Consider the following 22,580-nt stretch of genomic DNA (forward strand, 5'->3'; position numbering starts at 1 on the left):
TAATATTCTTAATTCATTTAGTCGCATGTTTTTAAGCAACTGCTGGAGCTATTAGTATTTAATATGAAAGAAAATATCCTCTTGGAGCTTGCATTTTAAAGTGAGGGGAGGCATGAATCCAGAGCACCTTAAAAGTTCCATTAAATTCAATAAACATTTAGTAAGTTCCTTTTCGACTCCAGGTTCTGTATTTGGCACTGCAAATACAAAGAGAAAAAAGATACCATCCACTTTTACCAAGTATGCCTGAATCACCCAAGCGTTAAGAAATAAATCTACTTCATTTGCTAATTTCTCTTTCTACTAGTAAGTTTAGAGTTACATTCTTCTGTTCCATTAAGCTTCCAATTAAAGGCAGGAGCACAATCCCATCTGCCTCTGTCAAAAGACGTGCCCATTTCCCAGCTGGTTTTCTACTGCAAGGATTGTTTCTGTGTTTCTTGTGACTTTACCTGTAAACTGCTTACTAATCAGCTTTGGGTGTAAAGGTGATCACTTTTCCAGTAAAACATGTACTTTGGGCAGAATCACATCGCATTTATCTCCATTCACTGGAACTAGCTGAAGAAGCCGCTCTAGACCTGTGCTGGGCCCTGGTGCTGCCAAAGTCGTTTTTCCTAAGGATAACCAAAGTCGCCAGGTGCCTGTTAACTAGGGGCGAACTGGGCTTGGTGATAGCCCGGGGCCTTTCTGGGACTCGCTGGGTTTCAGAACCCGTGAAGGGCACCCAGCCCGAGGATGATAGAAAAGGGGCGTGGTGGAAGATAGGAACCGACCTCCTCGAGGTCCAATGCGACCCCACCGAAGCAGCTGTCTCCCCGTAGTACCTGACTCTAACCAATCGCAAAGGGAATTACATTTAACGCGGCTCCGGCAGCCAATCCGAGCACACGTCTCAGCCTCCGCCGCCCGCCGGGTCCCAGCCGGCTGGCGGCAGGTTCCGCAGTCGCACGCCGGGCGGCTGCGCACACGCCAGAGCGCCCCCGACAAAAAGGTTCGCGGGGAGGTTGGGGCTGGGGGGCGCCCGCTGTTGCGCAGGCGCCTCAGGAAGGTCTCTGCCTCGCGCGTGCCCCTTAGGGTCGGCCTCGCCCCCAGGGCCCACGAGCTCCGGGTTCCGCCAGTGCTGAGTTCCGCGCGCCGGCGCCAGCGGGTGAGTGTGAGTCTCGCGGTGCCGGCCTTCCGGAGGGAGATGCCACCCCCTCCTCGGTGGCCTGGGGCCTTGACACTAGAGGTGGTGACAAACACCCCCCCCCCCCACGCACACACCCTTCCCCCAGCCCCTAGGGCGCTGGCGGGTCGTCCGCGAAGGGCCCCGGAGGAGCCGGGAGAGAGCTGGGCTGGGCGAGGCGGAGGGCGGTGTTGGGGGGGGCGGGAAGAGCAGTTGGCAGGTGATTGGGGATGGGGGGCGTGCTGCGAAGGGTGGGGAGGCCGGTGGGCTGACAGCAGCGGAGGGGCGAAGGTGGGCAGGGAAGACAGCGAGGGGAGGCGGGCGGCGGGGTGGGCGTTTGCGTCTGTCTGAATATTAGATCAGAGTTCATGACAATTACATAATCAAATTTAAGAACTAATTTCCTAGAAAACCAAACAGCGAAGATAACATTTAAGTGCTTTTTATAGGCTGGACACCGTGTTAAGCCCTCGACAAACAACGCTTCCTTTTCTAGGCATAGCAACCCTGTGAGAGAATAGCGTCCCATTATACAGATGAGGAAATTCAGGCTCTGAGAAGTGAAGAGAGTTCCACATTGTACAGCTGGTGACAGGCAAATTCAGGTTTATACCAGGTCTGACTCCAGAGCGGTTTTGCCTAACCACCAGGTGATCTGCTGGACCTAAGCCTGAAACCTTGCTCAGTGTCGTAAGAAGCCAGCTGCTCGTTTTAATGTCATGGTTTTCTTCTCTTTCTTCCTTTTTTTCCTCCAGGCTGTTTTAAGGAAATTAAGCTCATTTGAAAGCAAAGAGGAGATATTTTATGTATTTTAGATTAGCTACAAAATGTAATTTGGGAGAAGTTTTGATGAAAACACCAGAAGTATGTGAGGGGTTATTTTACTATGTAGAAAGTAAGATAGTGTAGCTGTTTTGAAGATACTAGAAAATTTTGTGTGCACTCGAAAATGGGAGAATTATTTAGAATGCCAGAATTTTTAGGACTGAGAAAGTCTTCTAGAGAGTAGGTTTTTTTCCCCCTTAGAACAATAAGAAAATAGTAATCTAGAGGAAATCACCAGTTTCCCATGTCCACAGACAATGCTATTTTATTTTAAAGCTGTATAAAAGTTTATTTTTTTTTAAAGATTTTATTTATTTATTTGACAGAGAGAGAGACAGCCAGCGAGAGAGGGAACACAAGCGGGGGGAGTGGGAGAGGAAGAAGCAGGCTCATAGCGGAGGAGCCTGATGTGGGACTCGATCCCATAACGCCGGGATCACGCCCTGAGCCGAAGGCAGACGCTTAACGACTGTGCCACCCAGGCGCCCCTGTATAAAAGTTTCATTATAAATATTTGTGAAGTCTTTAGACGAGGGCTTTTGTATTACCAAGCAGATGGCGAGCTAATGGTGACAAATATCTTTCACCATTTCCTGTAACTGCTGCACGCTCCCAGCTTCAATTGGGCTGAGAATGCCTGTGGGAATTGCCTGACATGCATTCCATCCAGGTAAAAAAGTCATCCAAGACGAGGTAGAGCATGTTTTGTCCCCTGAATTGAAGATGACTACCTACTACTTCTGGTTGCTGTTGGGATATTTGGGTGTAGTCCAGATGAGTCTGCTTTTTTTTCTTCTTCTTCTTCTTCTTCCCTCCGCTATTTTTTGTTTGTTTGAAAAATTACAGAATTTTTTTCAAAGTTTGGTCATGTAACAGTTAGTGATTTTGCTTCCTTGAAAACTACTTGAGAACTTTTCACTGGTATTTTGTTTATTGATTAACACCCCCTGTTAGAATGAAACAAAATGCAGTAGGCATAGATATAGGCACTGCTAATGAACATGATCTGGCAGGAAAAGTTTTGGTAATCATTTGGAGTTTATTACTAGTCTTGTTAACTTGCTGTTACTAGACTTGTAAACTTGTTGGGGGCATGAATTAGTAAGTGCATAGTAAAGCTACTAAATTGCTTTCTAAGCTTGGCCAGTCACTGGACTTCAGCTCTAGCATATGTAAAAAGGGGTTGGACTAAATTATTTCTCATTATTTTAGGGTTGCACAATAGTAGTATTCTGCCTGTCATAGTACAGACTTTTTGCTAACGTAACAGCTTTGTAACTAGAATGGATAAAAGGAGACTAAATTTGAGGGCCTGTTCTGTAAGACTGTATGCATCCCCATTTCACAAACACCAAAACTAAGTCTGGGAAAAGTAAGATCTGCTCACAATTGCCCAGTGACTGAATGTGAGTTTAAGTTCTGGGATCATTCTGATATCAATGCCTGTGATCTTTCTGCTCTGTCTGTGCTTCTAAGCCTGGGGACAAGGATCCTAAGAGTGCTAACGCATTCCTGAACCCCAGGATAAATAGCACATGTATTTGAGCATTGTCTTCATTCAAGATTTAGGGAAGCGAGATTTTGATTTAAGTGTATTTTGCAAGAGGGTCAGACACAGGTTTTTGTTTTGCTATTGCTTTTGCATTTGGAAGGTATAACATTTTCATGTTAAGATACCCAAGTCTAGGGGCGCCTGGGTGGCACAGCGGTTAAGCGCCTGCCTTCGGCTCAGGGCGTGATCCTGGCGTTCCGGGATCGAGCCCCACATCAGGCTCCTCCGCTATGAGCCTGCTTCTTCCTTTCCCACTTCCCTGCTTGTGTTCCCTCTCTCGCTGGCTGTCTCTATCTCTGTCGAATAAATAAATAAAAAATCTTTAAAAAAAAAATAAGTATGTGATCGAGCCCCAAAACAAGCCCCCTCCGCTATGAGCCTGCTTCTTCCTTCCCCACTTCCCTGCTTGTGTTCCCTCTCTCGCTGGCTGTCTCTATCTCTGTCAAATAAATAAATAAAATCTTAAAAAAAAAAAAAGATACCCAAGTCTATTATGGAGTACAAATTTCACATAATTTTGGGGCATAAAATGAGACACCAAAGATGTTTCCTGTTTTTTTGGCAGGGCATTTCAGATGCTTTTAAGATTACAGTTTCATGCCTCTTTTGTTGTTGTTAATATAATGGTTTTATTGAGATATAATTCACACTCTATCCAGTTCATTCATTTAAAGTGTACAGTTTTGTGGAGCCATGAAACCATCACCACAGTCAATATGAGAACATTTTCATCACCTTTGGAAACAGATCTCATACCATTGGAATTTACTCCCCATTTCTCCCCAACCTTTCCCCGAGCACTACCAGTATACTTCTGTCTCTAATAGACTTGCCTGTCTTAGGCATTTCATCTAATGAGTCATACGGTAAGAGATCTTCAGTGATTGTCTTCTTCCACTTAGCATAATGTGTCAAGGTTATCCACTTGTAGTGTCTGTTAGCACTTCATTCCTTTTTATTGTCCAATAATATTCCATGGTATGGATAGACCACATTATATGTGTCCATTTTTCATCACTCGATGGGCATTTGAGTTATTTCCACTTCTTGGCCCTTAAAAATAATGCTGCTGGGAACATTTGTGTACAGGTTTTATGTAGTGTGAGCATCTGTTTTAATTTCTCTTGGACATACACCTAGCAGTTGAATTTCTTGATAATATGGTGGCTGTGTTTAAAGTTTTAAAGAACTGCCAGAATGTTTTCCAGGTGGCTCTCCTATTTTACATTCTCACCAGCACTGTATAAACGTTCCAGTTTCCTTACATCCTTCCTTACTCTTGCTGTTGTCAGTCTTTTTGATTCTCTCCATCCTAGTGGGTCTGAAGTGGTATTTCATTGTGGTTTTGATTTGCATTTCCCTAAGGATGTTGAACATCTTTTCGTGTGCTTATTTGCCACCTGTACATCTTTGGAGAAATGTCTTTTCAGATCCTTTGCTCATTTTTTAATTGGATTGTTTGACTTTTTACGTTCTTACAAGTTTTTATACATTCTAATTATGAATCACTTAGACGATTTGCAAATATTTTCTCGCATTCTGTGGGTTGTCTTTTCTCTTTCTTCATGGTATCCTTTAAAACACAAAAGTTTTTAGTCTCAATGAAGTCCTATTTATTTGTCACTTGTGCTTTTGGTGCCGTACCTAAGAAGCCTTTGCCTAATTCAAGGTCATGAAGATTTCCTCCTATATTTTCTTCTAAGAGTTTTAGTTTTAGTTCTAAATTTTGGTCTGTGAGCCATCTGTAGTGAATTTTGGTGTATGCTATGAGATTCGGGGTCCAAATTCATTCTCTGGCGTGTGGATATCCAGCTGTCCAGGTGGCATTTGTTGAATTGGTTTGGCACCCTGCTGTTCTTAGAGATAACTCTGTTGAAAAAGGTTTGGACATACTATGATATTCCATTTGTAGTAATTCCTCAAAGGGCTTAGTGTTAAAAACAAGGCTTTACGGTGTATGGCTCTCAAGCACAGCATTACAAAGGAGTTTTGGTTTTATAGAACAGAGTTCATTCACCCTTGTCTTTGTTCTTTCAGGATGACAGCCTGATTCATTGCTTTGATTATTTATGCCCCTATTGTGAGTACGACAGATTTGGAAAGTGTAAAGCCCTCATCCCCTGATACATGGCACATATATACATTTTTGTGGTATTATCTTAGTTATATTAGATATGTATTGAGTGATTAAAAAAAATAATAACCTAAAAGAGTGTTTGGGCGAGACTTCATGTCAGGAGGTAACTTCAGGATGTTTGGGAGTGCAGACTATTACTAAAGAGCTGTTATAGGTCACCTATAGGTCACCCAGATAAATGCCTGTTATCTCTTACACGTCTTTGAAATACATTTGGGCAGATGGTGATGGTGAAATATGGTAAAAGGAAAGTCCGGTTGGCAATGATTTCTGTAACTATTTCACGGTCACGTGCCTGTGGGTTGGGCCTGGATACTGCAGGGGCCTGACTGCCGGGCTGAAGTGTTTGTATAGGCAGGGGGACTCCTCGAGCATTGTTTTTTAGAGGAGTGTTGTGAACAGAGTGACACCCAGGAAGGTGAAGTTGGGAGCAGGTATTAGGTGAGAAGGTGAATGAGGTGGGACGGTCAGTTAAGAGACAGAAGCCTCCTGTTGAAGGGCTTTTAGAAGTATGGCAGCAGTAGAGACAGAAAGAATGGGGAGCTGTTCCAAATGCAGGTTCTGGCTTCTACTCCAGCCTGACTGAGCCAGAGTTTCCTAGGGGTAGGGACTGGGCCGCTGCACGTGCGACAGGCTCCCGTCGGCGATTTTTCTGCCTACTGTGCTGTAGTAGATGCTATGCAAGTGGGGTCGACGAGGCTGGCACGGACGGGCTCCTCCGGGCAGCGCTGGTGTGAGAACGGGAAGCTGTTCCGCAGGCTGGGGAACTAAGCAAAGGAGGAGGATGTGGAGGTGCGGAGAATGCGCTCAGTTTGACATACATGCGCCTTGACTTGCCCGCGGAATAGTTTGTGCAGTGGAATTGGTGGGAGTGTAGACGGGTTCCTGAGGGAAAGAGCCAGGGCAGTACCTAGAGACAGTTTTTAAAAACTAGGTCGGTGATATCATTTAGCTGCGGTGCCCCCTCTTTGCCGTCTCAGCCACTCGTGCCTGAAGCAGGTACCATGCACCGGGAGTCGTGCCTAGTGGGGCGAGCATAGCTGGTCGGCGCGCTCCTTTGGCGTGCAGCAGGAACACACCAGCGCGCGTTCTCGCTGCTGGCCGTGCGCGTACGGTTGTCGCGTGACCCACTGAGGGAGGAGGGCGGCAGATACCGAGCGAGCAGAGGCCGCCGCCGCCTCGATGCTCGAGAGCTGCCGTTGCGGAGCCGTGGCCAGGCCGTCCGAACCGTGTGTCTCTGTACCGCACAGCCCGCGCCTCTCCCCGGTGGAGAGCTCACGCGGTGGTGTCGCTGCGTCCCGTTTGGGCCTCATGGACGGCCTCGGCGACGGCTGGGGCGTGCGGCCACCCCAAGGCAGCCCGTCGCAGCTTGAGACGGTAGACTGCTCAGACCCAGAGACCCTCCCAGACCAGATGCTGTGCCTTTGGTCTTCCCATTTTGAAGTTCCTGGTTCTGAGCCGGTCCCAGCTTCAGTCAGCAGGTGGTTGAATGACGCGCACACAGACCATCTAGCTGGTGGGTTTGAAGGAAGGAAAGTCTCTGCCTTCAGGTAATTCAGTTAGAAGAAAAGAACGCGCGGTAAATGGCTCACGAACGTAATCGTCACGTCAGTTAGCTCGCTGCTGCTTGGGCCTGGGACCTCGAGGTGCAGCCCCCGCGGTCGTACCTGGGGTCTTCCTGCGCTCACCTAATGAGCTCCCTCACCTCACTCCGACTGCAGCCTCACATCCTTGCAGCTTCCCTCAGAACCTCTAGTCCAGAGGCTTCTCTGCCTCACTCTCTTTATCAGTGTGAGCTCGGGTGCTGCAGTTCAGATTTAGCCACTCCCCAGTCGGGATCTTTAACTTCCTTCCTTGCACTTGAGTTTCTCACAGTCTCGAGTGCAGGCACCATCAGCTGCTTATTCTGTTCAGACCCGTGCCAGGGCCTCTGAAATGCAGAGAAAACTGGTCAACAGTGTCACTGAAAATTCATGACACCTGCTGTCAGCTCGGACCACCCGTCCTACTGTTGCCCTGCACTCTCTCCCATTCTCCATGTTGGCCATGTCAGACATTCTCTACCTTTCTCAAGCCCTCGAACCTTTTACCATCCCACTCCCTCTCAATAATTGCCTCTACCTTTTGCAGCACAGAGAATGCAACCCTTTATCTCCAGCTCTCAGACCTGTTAGCTTACCTAGCTTTAGCTCCTTCTCTCCTGTTAGACTGGAAGAGATATCCTGTCCAACTGAAGGGAGTCATGCTGCCTAAATCACCTATCCTGTTTTCTGCAGGACCAAAGATGATAGAGACTGAAGGCAGGGAGATTTATTATGTGAAAGCTGTTTTTGTTGTTAGTGGATTGTCAAAAATAAATAAATAAATACATACATACATACATACATACATACATACATAAATACATACATACATAATGAATGATCAGAGAGAGCTCTGAGCCGGGGGTATTAAGTAGAATAATTATGTCCTTGGTAGTAAAGAGGAAGTTTAAGGGATATGGTGAAGTTCATTTCAACAGCTGTTGGATTTCTTCAGAAGTCACTGTGGCAGCCAGGTCCCTATTGGCTCTGTCAACCTCCTATAAATTCGGGGAATGTATAGATTGAGGTGGGTTCTTTTTCTCAGGTAGTATTTATTTCTTACTCCCCTTTTTCATGCCAGTATCTTCAATAGGAGCTGGTGGTGAGTCAGCATGCTAGAATTTCCACCACCTATTTCTGTGGCTTGAAAGGAACATAGTTACCAGTCATTAAACTAGAAAAATAATCTCCCTTTCTGGAGCCTCTGAAGGCTTGGTATTATTTCTCTTTTGTGCAAAAAGATCATTTTTCTTTCTTCATCTGTTCTTATTAAGTTTTTTTTAAAGATTTTATTTTTAAGTAATCTCTATACCCAACGTGGGCACGAACTTACACCCTGAGATCAAGAGTTGCTTGCTACACTGACAGAGCCAGCCAGGCACCCCTCTTCTTATTAAGTCTTCAGAGTAATTTCTGCTACTGCAGAAAAGCAGGCAACCAAACAGGAGTATATCTGGGGAGTATAAGAATGGCCCATAACCCCTTCAGAGCATGAAGGATGGGCAGGATGTGTATAAATAGGAAATTGGACAAGTAAAGACGGGTTTTTTTTTTTCCCAATTTTAGCTTTATTCAGTTATCTTTCAGTAAATGATGTTACTTAATTCTAAGTTGATATAAAACTGGTATATAAAAAGTTGATAAATTTTGCTTCTTTTCTCCCAATGGCTAAACTTCTGAAACTTAATCCAAATCTACCACTTATGAACTGTGTTTTTATATTTTAGGAACCCTGATTGCTCTCCTTCAACACATTCATTATGAAGTTATTAGTAATACTTTTATTTTCTGGACTTACAACTGGTTGTAGAGGTAACTCTTCACATAGCCTGCCACCCAAGTTACTTCTGGTGTCCTTTGATGGTTTCAGAGCTGACTATCTACAGAACTATGAGTTTCCTCATCTTCAGAATTTTATCAAAGAAGGAGTCCTAGTAGAGCATGTTAAAAATGTTTTTATCACAAAAACATTTCCAAACCACTACAGTATTGTGACAGGCTTGTATGAAGAAAGCCATGGCATCGTGGCTAATTCCATGTATGATGTAATCACACAGAAACATTTTTCTGACTTTGATGACAAGGATCCTTTTTGGTGGAATGAGGCAGTACCTATTTGGGTGACCAATCAGCTTCAGGAGAACAGATCGAGTGCCGCTGCTATGTGGCCTGGTACTGACGTACCCATTCACAATACCACACCTTCCTATTTTATGAATTATAGCTCTTCAGTGTCATTTGAGGAGAGACTAAATAATATTACCATGTGGCTGATGAATTCGAACCCACCAGTTACCTTTGCAACACTCTACTGGGAAGAACCAGATGCAAGTGGCCACAAATATGGACCCGAAGATAAAGAAAACATGTACAGAGTGTTGAAAGAGGTAGATAACCTTATTGGTGAGCTAGTCCACAAACTCAAGGTGCTAGGATTGTGGGAAAATCTCAATGTGATCATTACAAGTGATCATGGGATGACCCAGTGCTCTAAGGACAGACTGATAAACTTGGATCTCTGCATTGATCGTTCAAGCTACACTCTTATAGATTTGACTCCAGTTGCTGCTATACTTCCCAAAATAAGTAAGTAACCTTTTAGCCGAGGGACATTTGAAGGGAGCAATTGAATGAGGAGGGAGGGTTTTGTAAAAGAATGCAGCCCTGCCTTTTGTAGTGCCACGCCATATATTCTTACTCGGAGCGGGATTATATGTTTTTCCCCTTAATTGACAAGTCTTTAAGCAGTTATCCTTAGGTTCGTGTTCAATGAGATTACTTCGTTGCTTTTTGATACATTTCTTAATTCACACTAATGGAAACAGGAAATTTTTATCCTTAAAAAATATCTTGGATTTTTGTGTGAGATGTACTGTTTATCTGTTGATCTTAGAATTAATAATTAGCAGCAATATGTAATTAGTTTATATTTACTTAGGAAGCTATATGTGAAAATGTCCCCTTTTGTATAAAAGTCCACCAGAGAGAATCACAAAGTGAAAAAAGAGATATGTGAATGCTTGGAAAGATGGGTGTGTGTGTGTGTGTGTGTGTGTGTGTGTGTGTCCAATAAGGTCACAGAATTATCGCTTTGTTTTTTAAGAATTAAAAGTGATTTAAGAGATGACATTGTTCAGGATTTATTTCCAGTTATTCTAGTTAGAAGTATTTTTTTTTCTTTATCAGCCGGTCATTACTTTTTTCCTTTACTGTTTCCTTTTTCTTCCAGATACAACAGAGGTTTATAACAAACTGAAAGTCTGTAACCCTCACATGAATGTTTATCTCAAAGAAGATATTCCTGCCAGATTTCATTACCAACATAATGATCGAATTCAGCCTATTATTTTGGTTGCTGATGAAGGGTGGACAATTGTTTTAAATAAATCATTACCAAAATGTAAGTATTTAGGATATTTCTGTTGTATTCTGGGGATAAATCATACATTGTGCCATTGTTCTGTTAACAGGGTACTTTGATTTAGAGATATTAACACTGTGTAATCAGTTCACTTTTTGACTGGATAATTCTCAGGTTTTCATTCAGTAGCAATTTATAACCACAGTTTTACCTGTAGATGAGGAGGGTGGGTGACCTTAAGGGCAAAGGTGTAGTTTTACTTTCTTACTCACACTGCAGTTACTGTCAGTAACTTTCAAGTAACTTTCAACTTTCAGTAACTTTCAAGTTCTCTTGATTTGTAGAAAATGAGAAGTAAAGAAACAAAGTACAGGGGGAAAGATTTGATAGTTCAAATGTTTTTTAAATGTTATGTATTAAAAAACATTGTCTAAGTAACCCAGAGTCTTTCCCCTGTGATGAAATCATTTACCTGAGTGTTAATAGCTGTTTGGAACACTGGGCAAGAAGCAGAAGAGGTGTATCAAAACCTCTCCTAAAGCCAAGGAGATATAGAGGGGGGAGTTACAGGTCTCCCCTGAACCGAAGCTTATTTCTCCATATGTTAAATTCAATTTGAGTACTTTAAAAAAACAAAACAAAACTGGTTTTGTAGTCTGTAGCAGGAGTCAGAACACTTTTTCTGTAAAAGGCCAGATAGTAAATATGTTAGGCTTTATTGGCCAGCTGGTTTCTGTATCACTGAATTCTGCCTGTGTAGTGGAAAAGCAGCAGTGGACATTATGTAAACAAAGTGATGCAGGCTGTTGAAATGAAACTTTGTTTACAAAAACAGGTGGAGGGCTGAATTTGGCCAGGGGCTATAGTGTGCAGATCCCTGATCAATATAGCAAATCAGAGGCTTCAGACAAGGATAAGACTAAAGGTTAATGGAATTTGTATGTTTCATACTTTTATACTCACTGTTGAAAACTGAGAAAACAGAAAAGTTTAGAAAAGAGAAAATACCAATACAGAGGTATGGAGTTTCCCCCTTCTAAACTTTTTTCTAGTACATATACATGTATTTTTACATTATTGAAATCGTAAAGTCTATATAAAGTATTAATTGTTATTATGTTGATCACATTCATTATTTCTATTATGAATTTCCGGACATGAAATTAAAGAATAATATAACACAAACTGATATACTCACCACTCGGCACTTGTACTGCATATGAAAACAGGAGCTTATCAGTGCAACAGGCATACACTAAAAGGGAATATTTGCCAAAATAGAGCTAAAAACCGAGAATCTGGTATTGGGGCTCTGTCCGGGACTGTCATGTTTTTCTGTGAGTTCAATTTGGAGTTTCAGAGGTTCGTGAACTGGTTAGACTTCACATTGAATACAGGAAGCCCTTCTGTAACATTCTCACTTGGCCCTCCAGAGGTCGAGGCGTCCGTTCACTGTTAATAAACCAGGACTATAATACGTAATCTTACTTCTTATCACAGGAGCAGGTGATGCAGGTAAGGCTGCAGATGCGCTTCTTCGACCCTTTCGCTGGTTTTACTCAGCTTTGCTCTCCCCAGGTATTCAGGTCCCTCAGCCCGGCCGCTCTCCTCCAGGCACTAGTGCTGTTTGCGTGCGCACAGTGCTGGAAATTGACGGGTGAAATGAGTGGGGCTGGCCCTGAAAGATAGGTGCATCAGGTTGAGAAATAGTTTCAAAGCCTCGGGTCATGACCACTTGGGAAAGGGGTGTATGTGTGAAATAGGGGACATGGCTGAGTTGGAAAAAACAAAGTTTTCTTTCTGGCCTCCGTCTGGTCCAACTGATGCAGAATTTTAATGGATGGGAATTACACTGGCAAGAATCAGTATATTTACACTAGAATCAAGTTATTTTGTAATAGAAAGATCAGTGTTCTTTTAGGAACTAACATAATTTTGTTCTTTTTTCAGTAGGTGACCATGGTTATGATAACTCTTTGTCTAGTATGCATCCGTTTCTAGCTGCCCACGGCCCAGCGTTTCACAAAGGCTACAAACACAGCACAATCAACAGTGTGGATATTTATCCAATGATGTGCCACATCCTGGGATTACAACCACATTCCAACAATGGAACCTTTGGGCATACTAAGTGTTTGTTAGTTGACCAGTGGTGCATTAATCTCCCGGAAGCCATTGGAATTGTTATCGGTGCGCTCTTGGTCTTAACCACGCTAACATGCCTCATTATAATCATGCAGAATAGACTGTCTGTACCCCGTCCGTTTTCCCGACTCCAGCTGCAAGAAGACGATGACGATCCTTTAATTGAGTAACATGTGCTGGAGTTGACAAAGCATCTGATTAGTCACAATACCAAGGATACCCTCAAGAAATGTGTATAAACGATGAAAAAATAAACCTTGAAAGACAAAGAGCTTAGACCAAGCATGCTAGAATTACTTTGTTTTCCTTGTGCTTTGTCTTGGTGCATCAGCTAATACAAAAAGCCCTGACCGTAGTAAAAATTGCTAATCAATCATTAGTGAACACCAACTATTTCTCTAACTAGAAACTTTTTTTAAGAAAAATATTGCCTCTGCCTTTTTTTTTCCCAATGAAGATTGACACATTTTTAAATAAAAATATATCAAAATTTAGTAGGCATGCTTTTCTAATAAATGTTTATATTTATATCTGAAACAACAGAAATCTTTATGCAATTAGTGGATTTTGTGTAACAGGAAGGAAAAGTTTTCTATATTTTTATATTTAATAACTTTAATATTAGAGTTTATATCCCAAGTAAACCTGTGACGTAGGTGATGGTTAATAAAATCGGTTAACCAGGCAGAACAGAGCTAGCATATGAAGAAATTATTTTAAGAAAAGCTATTATAAAAAATACAACAAAGACTGTGTGATACAAAGCTTGAGTCTTCACCATTGTGTCTTTGTTAAGATTCCTAAACTGTTGAAGCCAGGAAAGATATCTTTTGAAGATTGTTGCTAATAAGAAATTAAGAAAATGGAAAGAATTGCTTTTCTGTATCTGTGCTTAATGCCGATGTGTAAATTATTCGTGTGTGTGAGTGTGTGAGTGTGTTTGTGCATATGAGTGTGCAGACTTCCTGTGACTGACCGAGGAGGTCAGAGGCGGCTGGTCTGTGGGCTGACTTCCACATTCCCACGGAACGTGGCTCTCACCAAAGGGTATATTTGCACTTCATATTTGTTTACTTTCTTATGACTCAAAGTCATAACTGAAGAAAGTTCCTTAGTTTTTGTTACTGTGTTTTACTTTCTCATGTTGTTTATTGTAGCCAGAGGTATCCAAGTGCTATAAAAAAAATTTATGACCCGAATAGGAATCTGGCTTCAATTGGGTCAGAATGAGGAAGAGAGATTTTGAGATCTACCTTTGGGACATTATGCCTTACTTTTTAGGCAATAGAGTAGTTAAATTTAAAATGGAATTTGGTATCTTTTGATCTTTCCCACTCTTCATATGTTAAGTGGCAGAATATAAGTGCTGTTAACATTCCGTAGCCTGAGTGCTGCCTCTGCTTTTTCTCCAATGTTTGGTTCACAGAAATAATTACTGTGCTCTGATTTTTTTAAACATACATGTTCAGAGCTAAGGATTTGCTGTGAAGAAGTGCCATCCGACCTTTGCCAGGTGGTACTTTCTAGTAATCAAAAGTAACATGCAGCAACTGAGGTGTGACAGACTAGATTGTTAAAGGAAAAATGGGGTTCAGGAACCATCCATCAAGACCTGAGGCAAGCAATTAATAGTGTGATATTTGAGGTTTTGACAATATAAAATAAACGAGGTAACTGTTTTACAGATAAAAAAAATTATCTACAATAAATATGCAACCCAGTGAAATGTTGATTATCTGTGATGGCAAAGAAAACGGTGCCAGTCATCAAACATATAATTCATCCTGTTTGGTCACTGCTAATTTTGCGATCCGGGGATTCAATACCTATTTTTTGGGGGGTTCTTGAGAAGCATTTCTACAGCCTGCATAAATAGTTCATGCTATCGGTCATAAGTTGACTGTATTAATAACAACATATTAAATAAATGAGATAAAACCAATAGGGTTAGTTTTGCTTTTTGACAAATTATATTTCACTTTTTTCCTCACATAAAAGTTACCCTAGAGGTTAATAGTTTTTCTGAACAAAACAATAGAAAAATGTCTTTCTGTTTCAATTTCCATTAAAAAAAAAAAAAAAAAGGACAGTCACATATAACACAGTGGACACTTTTTGAAGTACCTAAAATAGTAGCAGGGTATTTTATACTGGTTCAGTAGAGCTTGGTGCTTGCAGTGCTGTTTTGCTGTTCTGGTGATTGCATTGGTTTGCTTGGTGGTTGTGAGTTTCAGAAATCCGTAGCATCTAGCATGTGAGTGGATTTCATATGGGATGGAAAAGGAAGGGATGTCCCATCAATGTCTTAACCTTTTGAACAAGACATTTACCTATTTGTCTTGTCTTTCATTCCATTCTCAAAATATTAACTTTAATTAAAATTGTAAATTTTTTTTGTATATATGCTGATGGGACAAAACAGTATTTATTTAATCAAAGAGATGTTTATATGTTATTATTTTGAATTTTATGTTAATTCATTTGTATCTTTAAAAAATTATCACTGTTAAAGCCAACGACTCCTCTAGTACACTGAGAAAATCTTTTAGTGAAGCCAGCCTTTCACTTTAAGGTTTTGGTGTGTATTTTGTTGAATAATTGGCTAATATCCTGACATGTTTTCTGGGTGATAGAAAGTATTTGGCTCCAGGAAACATTTGAGTTTATGACAACAATAGTCAAAGGTAATAGGAAAACTTATTGAGTGTTTTTTGTTAATTCAGTGAGTGAATTCAGAGTAAGTGCATTTAGTTATAAAGGACAGTTCTGTTATTAATGTGCAAGTTCTTCTGGTAAATAGCAATAGAATTCTAATATAAATTATTTCAATGCTGTGTACTGTATAGGTTTTGTGTTATTGTGTCACTAAGCTTGGTATAAGAATATAAAGATAAATTCTCGGAACATTAAAAGATTAAAAATGCCTTTGCCTTGTTCTTGGGTGTCTCCCTTTCTTGTCCGTATCTGGTAAGCTTTAAGGATGATGGCATTTAATTCCTTTTATTTGGAGGGGTTTATTTCATTGTGAATACATAAAGTTATAAATGAAGGACAAAGATGGAAAGTATGTATTTTATTGTCACTTCTTAAAATAGTGTGTAAATAAAATCACATGAGTATGCTTTAAAGAAATCTGTATGTAGTGCCTTAAGTTGAACTAAAATATATTTTGACTATATTGTCTGAATTCAGAGTTAATGATTTTGCTTATGATTAAAACATTTTATGTGAATAAAATCTGCCAAAACACTTTTACTGTAATTATTAAATATAGAATGTAATGTTATTTTTTTTTTGTCACCCTGAAAAATACTTATTGTGATAGATGTTGACATGACCCAATAATACTGCAAAAATCCATGTAGGCGTTCATTACAGATTTTTTAAAAACCAGTATCAAGTATAAAACAACCAATTTTTTAAGACAGTGTATAAATACAGAGTTTAACATGAGGACATCATTACAAAGAAGACCAAGATAAATTTTGCAGAGCTTCCAGAACTATCATTGGTGTACAGTAGAAGGGAAGAAGTTTGAAAAAGCAGGTTACAAAACTCTAGAGGTGGGGGAGGATTATAGCATTTAAACTGTTTCGTAAGTAGCCGTGCTAATCGAGTAGAGATTCGACAAAATAGAGCAGTGTGATCAACGCATTTCCTGTATTCATACTCCGTGAACACTGCTAGGAACTGTGGGAGAAAACAAAAGGTACTTCCTTTACTCTGAAGAGAGCTCTGTAACATCTCCGAAGTGGTAAAACTTGATACCAACAAATTACTTACGTCTGCTCATGGTTTGACTCTTGCTGCTGAGATCTTTGGATACAGAGCCCTTTTCCAGGCCGACTGCTTCTGAAGTTTGGATGCTAGCTTCACCTCTAGCCCCAACCTCCCACTTCCTTGGTACCCGTACTTGGGTATCCTTACAATCCGACCCCCTTCCCCCAGTACGCGCGTGCGCGCGCGCTCTCTCTCGCTCTCTCTCTCTCTCTCTCTCCTCTCTCTGCCTCAGAGAACCTGTGAGAATCCAAATGAGCCTGTTGGGTCCTGTTGAGTTAGGCTGCAGAGGAGTGGTTTCCTTTTTGGCATAAACCCTTCGGATTTTCATTTTTCATTGTTCTGTAAACATTTTCTCCTTTACTTGAATGGTTTAGTTCATATTTTTCAAGAAAAATAGATATTAAGGCAAAAAATCCCCCACAAACATGCTGGTCATAATACGTGTGTATCTAGTTCCACGTCCTCATGGATGTGCGTGTGCAGGTAGTGGCTGGTGTTGAAACTGCTTGGTTCTGTGACTCATGTCTCATGGCCACGTGACCTGGCAAAGGCAGAGTCTTACCCAAAAATCGAATGAAACTGCCAGGCAGGCCTTCTCTTTTTCCACGTATCTTCTACCTCCTTGACTGCAGAAACCTGTCCATAAACTACCTAGTGAGCTCCCCCATTGATGTGCTAGAATGATGGTTTATAGATGTCTCCAGTTCACACTGCCCTCCTGTGGTGAAGATCTGAATCGCCAGGGACCCGATCCGCATGCTTTTCTCAGGACCTTGCCTACTTCACTTTCAAGGGGCGGGGGTGTGGAAAGGATCAATAGAACTTAACCCCAAAGCAGGCGCACCTGGGTGACACAGCGGTTAAGCGTCTGCCTTCGGCTCAGGGCGTGATCCCGGCGTTATGGGATCGAGCCCCACATCAGGCTCCTCCGCTGTGAGCCTGCTTCTTCCTCTCCCACTCCCCCTGCTTGTGTTCCCTCTCTCGCTGGCTGTCTCTATCTCTGTCAAATAAATAAATAAAATCTTAAAAAAAAAAAAAGAAGAAAAAGAAGAACTTACCCCCAAAGCAAATCCAGACAACCCCACTATACAGACATCTAGAAAATGGTTCCTATTGCGCAGACCCAGACCCAGTACTACTGACTTACACATCGTTCAAATTTTCCACTGAGGAGATACTTACATAAAATTTTTGTGAAGCCTTTTTTTTTTTTAATAGTAAATGTTCTGTTTTCAGTAAAGTGGTGGCACATGAACTCAAACCAACCCTCTTGCTGAGGACTAGAAAATCTGGACAAAGTATAAAAGACCCATGCTAAGGCATTGAGAAATTACCACAAAAGTGAGGGATCAAGAGGCCACGATTCAGAAGGGGAAAGCGTACAAAAGGGAGCCCCTGATGGCATCCGTAAATTCCGGAAGCCAACGTAATCAAAAAAGGGGTGGAGGTGTGGAAGGAGAGAAAACAGGAATGTAAAAAAAGAAAACATTTAAAAATCTGAATAGCCTATTTTCTACTGTTTGGCACAAATAAGTTTGAAAATACAGATGAAATGGATAATTTCCTAGGGAAAAAATGAACAAAATTTATTTCAGTAGAGAAAGGAAACTAAGGCTAATTCCTGAATTAGAGATTGGGCAAATTATAAACTATTGTACAAGGGTCCACACGCCAAAAGCCAATAATCTTTTTTAGTGCCTCTTCATTAGGTTTGATTATCAATGTTCCATTTTGCCTCATAAAACATGTTTTAGAAAAAAATACGTGGGTTTTTGAGGTGACAACACCATGGATATCAAACCTGATAAAAGACCCCAAAAATGAAACTGTAGACCAATATAGCATAAGGGGGGGGGGAGCAAAATGGAAAATGAACCATATCAATAACTAAATGTAAATAACGTTCAGATTAAATGGCAGAGATTGTCATATTGGATGAAAAAACAAGAGCCAGCTGATGGTAGTTTATTCTTTAAACACAAAGGCAGGTTGAAAGTAAAAGAATGGAAAATGATATACCTTGCAAACTAACCTTGAGAAGGCTGGAGTAAAGCTGTCTTCAAGACAAGAATTTCCAGAGAGAGAGAAGGACATTGCACAATGATAAAAGGACCAATGTATCAAGAAGGCAACAACTCTAAGTGTTCATACCTAAAAGCAGAGCTTAAAGTTCATGAATCAAAAAGTAACGGAACTCAAGAAAGACTCCATCAACATAATTGGCAAGTTCAGCGCTCCTCTCGTAAGTAATTGATACAACAACTAGACCAAGAAAAAAATCAGTTAAGGACGTGGAAGACCCGAGTGTGATATCAACCACGTTCACTTACAGGATGTGTGGAGATTACAGACCCCACCTCAGAAGACATATTCTTTGCAAGAGCACACACACAATTATCACCAAGATAGATCGTATGCAAGACAATAAAACAAGTTTCATAAATAATCTCCAAGGATAGCAGTCTTACAAAGTATGTTTTCTGATCACAATGGAATTAAAATAGATTCAATAACAATAAGATCCAGAGAAGCCTCAGATATTTCTCTATTAAACAATACACTTCTCTTTTTTTTTTTTTAAGATTTTATTTATTTATTTGACAGAGAGAGAGACAGCCAGCGAGAGAGGGAACACAAGCAGGGGGAGTGGGAGGGGAAGAAGCAGGCTCACAGCAGAGGAGCCTGATGTGGGGCTCGATCCCATAACGCCGGGATCACGCCCTGAGCCGAAGGCAGACGCTTAACTGCTGTGTCACCCAGGCGCCCCTAAACAATACACTTCTAAATGGCAGACCAAATTCTGTAGAATGCAGCTAACGCAGTGTTTAGATGGAAATTTATAACCTCGAATGCTTGTCTTGGAGAGAAAGAAAGATTCAATATCAATGATTTAAGCTCCCACTTTAGAAAGCTAGTAAAATGAAGGAAATAACCCAAAGTGAGTGAAAGAAAGGAAATAATAAAAATAAAATCAGAATCAATGAAATAAAAAAGACAAAAATTAATAAAGCCAAATTTTGGTATTGTTAAGTGTTAATAAAATTGATAAACCCCTAACAAGATCAAGAAAAGAAAAAGGGAGATAACACAAATTTAGCAAGATCAGTAATAAAAGAGGGGCCATCAATTACAGATTCTACACTTACCAAGAGGACATCAAGAGAATATTATGCCAATAAGTTTGACAATTTAGGTAAAATGAAATTCCTTGAAAAATACAACTTAACCAAAATGGATACAAAATCAAATAGAAAATCTTAATAGCCTTATTTATGTCTATCACAAAAACTAATTTGTCATCAGAAATGTCCCCACAGGGAAAACTCGCAAGTCCAGGTGGTTTCACTGATTAGTTATGTCACACATTCAAGGAGGAAATGATTTCAGCCAAACTCTTACAGAAAATAGAGAAGAAAAGAACATAATGTCCAACCTGGTGTATGAGGCCAGTATGACAGCGGTACCAAACTCTGACAAAGATGTTTAAAGAAAACCACAGAACGATATCTCTATGAAAAGAAATTCTTTAACAAAACACGTAATTGAGTTTAGCAGTATTTTAGAAGGATAATTCGCATAAGTGGGATTTATCCCGGAAGTGCAGCGTTAGTTTGATATTCGAAAATCAGTGTTATCCTCTATATCAATAAGGAAAACAAGATCATGTCAATAAATGTGGAGAAAGCATTTGCCAAGGGCACCCGGGTGGCTCAGTCGTTAAGCGTCTGCCTTCGGCTCAGGTCATGATCCCAGCGTTCTGGGATCCAGCCCCGCATCGGGCTCCCTGCTCAGCGGGAAGCCTGCTTCTCCCTCTCCCTCTGCCCTTGCTTGTGTTCCCTCTCTCGCTGCCTCTCTCTCTCTGTGTCAAATAAATAAATAAAATCTTAAAAAAAAAAAAAAGCATTTGCCAAAATGCAACACCTATTTATTATTAAAAAACAGCTACCACCAACTCACCAAATCTGGAAGAGAACCTCAAGCTGATACCTGTGCCACAAGCCTACCGCTAATATCATACTGATCATGATATCATAATAGAGTAAAGCTACAGCTAATACTCTTGAGTGGTGAAATGCGCCATGTTTTTCTCTAAAATCGGGAAGGAGGCAAGGCTGTCCACTGTTATCACTTTAACATTGCCCTGGAGGTGCGAGCAACTTGGTAACACACGAAAAAGGAATCATATAAGATTTAAAAAATAATACAACCGTCCTATCCACACATGACATGATTACATACACACAAAATCCAAGGACTCAGACAAACTAGAAGCTTGCCGAAATTGCTAGATATACGGTCAATATAGAAAAATCAAGTGTATTTCTATATATCATCAGAAAATGAAAATTTAAAAAACTTGTATCATATATACTGGGATCAACAAGCGTGAAATATCTCGGGATAAGTCTAACAAAATATCTGCAGAATTTTGCACAGGAAATTATAGCATCGAGTGGGATTGAGAAAGACCAACATGGGGCACCTGGGTGGCTCAGTTGGTTAATCGTCTGCCTTGGGCTCAGGTCATGATCTCAGGGTCCTGGGATCGAGCCCCCTCTCCGGGAGAGGGGGGGGTCTGCTTCTGCCTTTCCCTCTGCCCCTTCCCAGCACTCTTGTGCGCTCTCTCACAAATAAATGAAATCCTTAAAAAAAAAGTATGTCATATTGATCATTTAGTAACATTTAAAATAGGGGAAGCTATTCTATTGCGTTCCAAGTCGGGACAGGGTCCCCTTTAGCCGGAGGGAGGAGGGAGTGATTGGGAAGAGAACTGAGGATCTTTCTGGAGTACTGGTCATGTCGTATTTTCTCTCTCTCCTCTAAAGTGACAGTTACGTGGATTTATTCACTTTCTAATAATTGGCCTCATTTACTTTGTCCACTTTTGAGTATATTTTACCTCAAGGAAGTTAAAATAATATATTATTACGAAGAAGCAGAACAAGCAAGAACTTGGGAAAACTAAAAAATACTTTGAATGTGTAAAAAAAAACAAAAGGGCTACGGCTTGGAAGATGAAGTGTCTCAAGGGGTGTAACAGCAAGGTGGGGAAAGATTATAAACGAGCGACCAAGTCAGAGGCTCAACGCCCAGCTCACACGAGTGCCCAAACGGGGAAACAGACATGGGACGAGAGGAAATTATGAACTAAGACGCACTACGGAAATTGGCTTTAATGAGAAAGAGATAGGAGCCTTTCAAATAAAAAAGCCTTCGAGTGACAAGGGGAGTATCTTAACAACTGTAAAATTTCAGGGAACTGAGGGCTTCAAAACAAATGTTATGAAAGCGGAGCGGGGTGGGGAGGAGGGCAGGAAGGAGCGGAAGGGAGGGAGAGAACATAAATTGGCTTAAGACTTCTTCATAGCAACCCTAAAGGCAGGCAGCGGAATGCTATCAAGTAGGAATACATTTTCTTGTACAGCTTCTCACTTTTCCAGGAGTTTGTTTTTATTTTGCATCCCCTGCCTGTCAAGGACTGAGTTGTGTCCCCTCAACATTCATTCTGTTGAAGCCCTGTCCCCAGTGAGCATCAGATGGGACCCTGGCTCCTGCTTTCAGCTGGCACTCCTATGGGCACCCATGTCGTTCCACAGCTGTCAAGGGACCTTGTTAATTCAGGGGGTTGAACGGTCCCTAAAATCCTTCCCGGCTCTGGGGATTCTCGAGTCCGTCCCCCTCAGTTAATGAACAGCTGCAGAAACTTACCAACTCGAAGAGCTAGTATCTCCATTAGATTTTCTAGGGATAATAGGCTCTTGTAAGGAAACTGACGTTAACAGGATTCTAGTTTTACCTGAAGACGTCAGAGAGCATTTTGAAAGCAGGTATAAATTTAAATGTCGGGTGGCAAAGGGAGAAGAAATTCCACAAAACGTACAGTGAAGACAAATCAATTAACAGATTGTACAAAACAGCTGATGGGTGACGTTCAGCAAAAATGGCAGGTGGGAGGGAGGGACTCCATTCTTCTGACCTTAAAAAAAATTCTCACAATTAGTAAGATTAGCTAGCCTAAAATTCATTTC

The 22,580-nt window shown here is 41.2% G+C and overlaps 1 protein-coding gene across 1 annotated transcript; it reads left to right on the plus strand.

The window, feature by feature from the left end:
- Positions 1 to 910: 910 nt before the first annotated feature.
- ENPP4 (ectonucleotide pyrophosphatase/phosphodiesterase 4) lies at positions 911 to 15,707 on the plus strand. The gene is made up of 4 exons (XM_040643555.1): positions 911 to 1,150; positions 8,993 to 9,851; positions 10,495 to 10,665; positions 12,577 to 15,707. Exons 2-4 carry the CDS (start codon positions 9,026 to 9,028, stop codon positions 12,939 to 12,941), a joined length of 1,362 nt encoding a protein of 453 aa, XP_040499489.1. The 5' UTR covers positions 911 to 1,150; positions 8,993 to 9,025; the 3' UTR covers positions 12,942 to 15,707.
- The last annotated feature ends 6,873 nt before the right edge of the window (positions 15,708 to 22,580 follow it).

Source organism: Ursus maritimus, unplaced genomic scaffold (assembly GCF_017311325.1).
Source record: "Ursus maritimus isolate PB19 unplaced genomic scaffold, ASM1731132v1 scaffold_29, whole genome shotgun sequence".
Classification (NCBI taxonomy): Eukaryota; Metazoa; Chordata; class Mammalia; order Carnivora; family Ursidae; genus Ursus; species Ursus maritimus.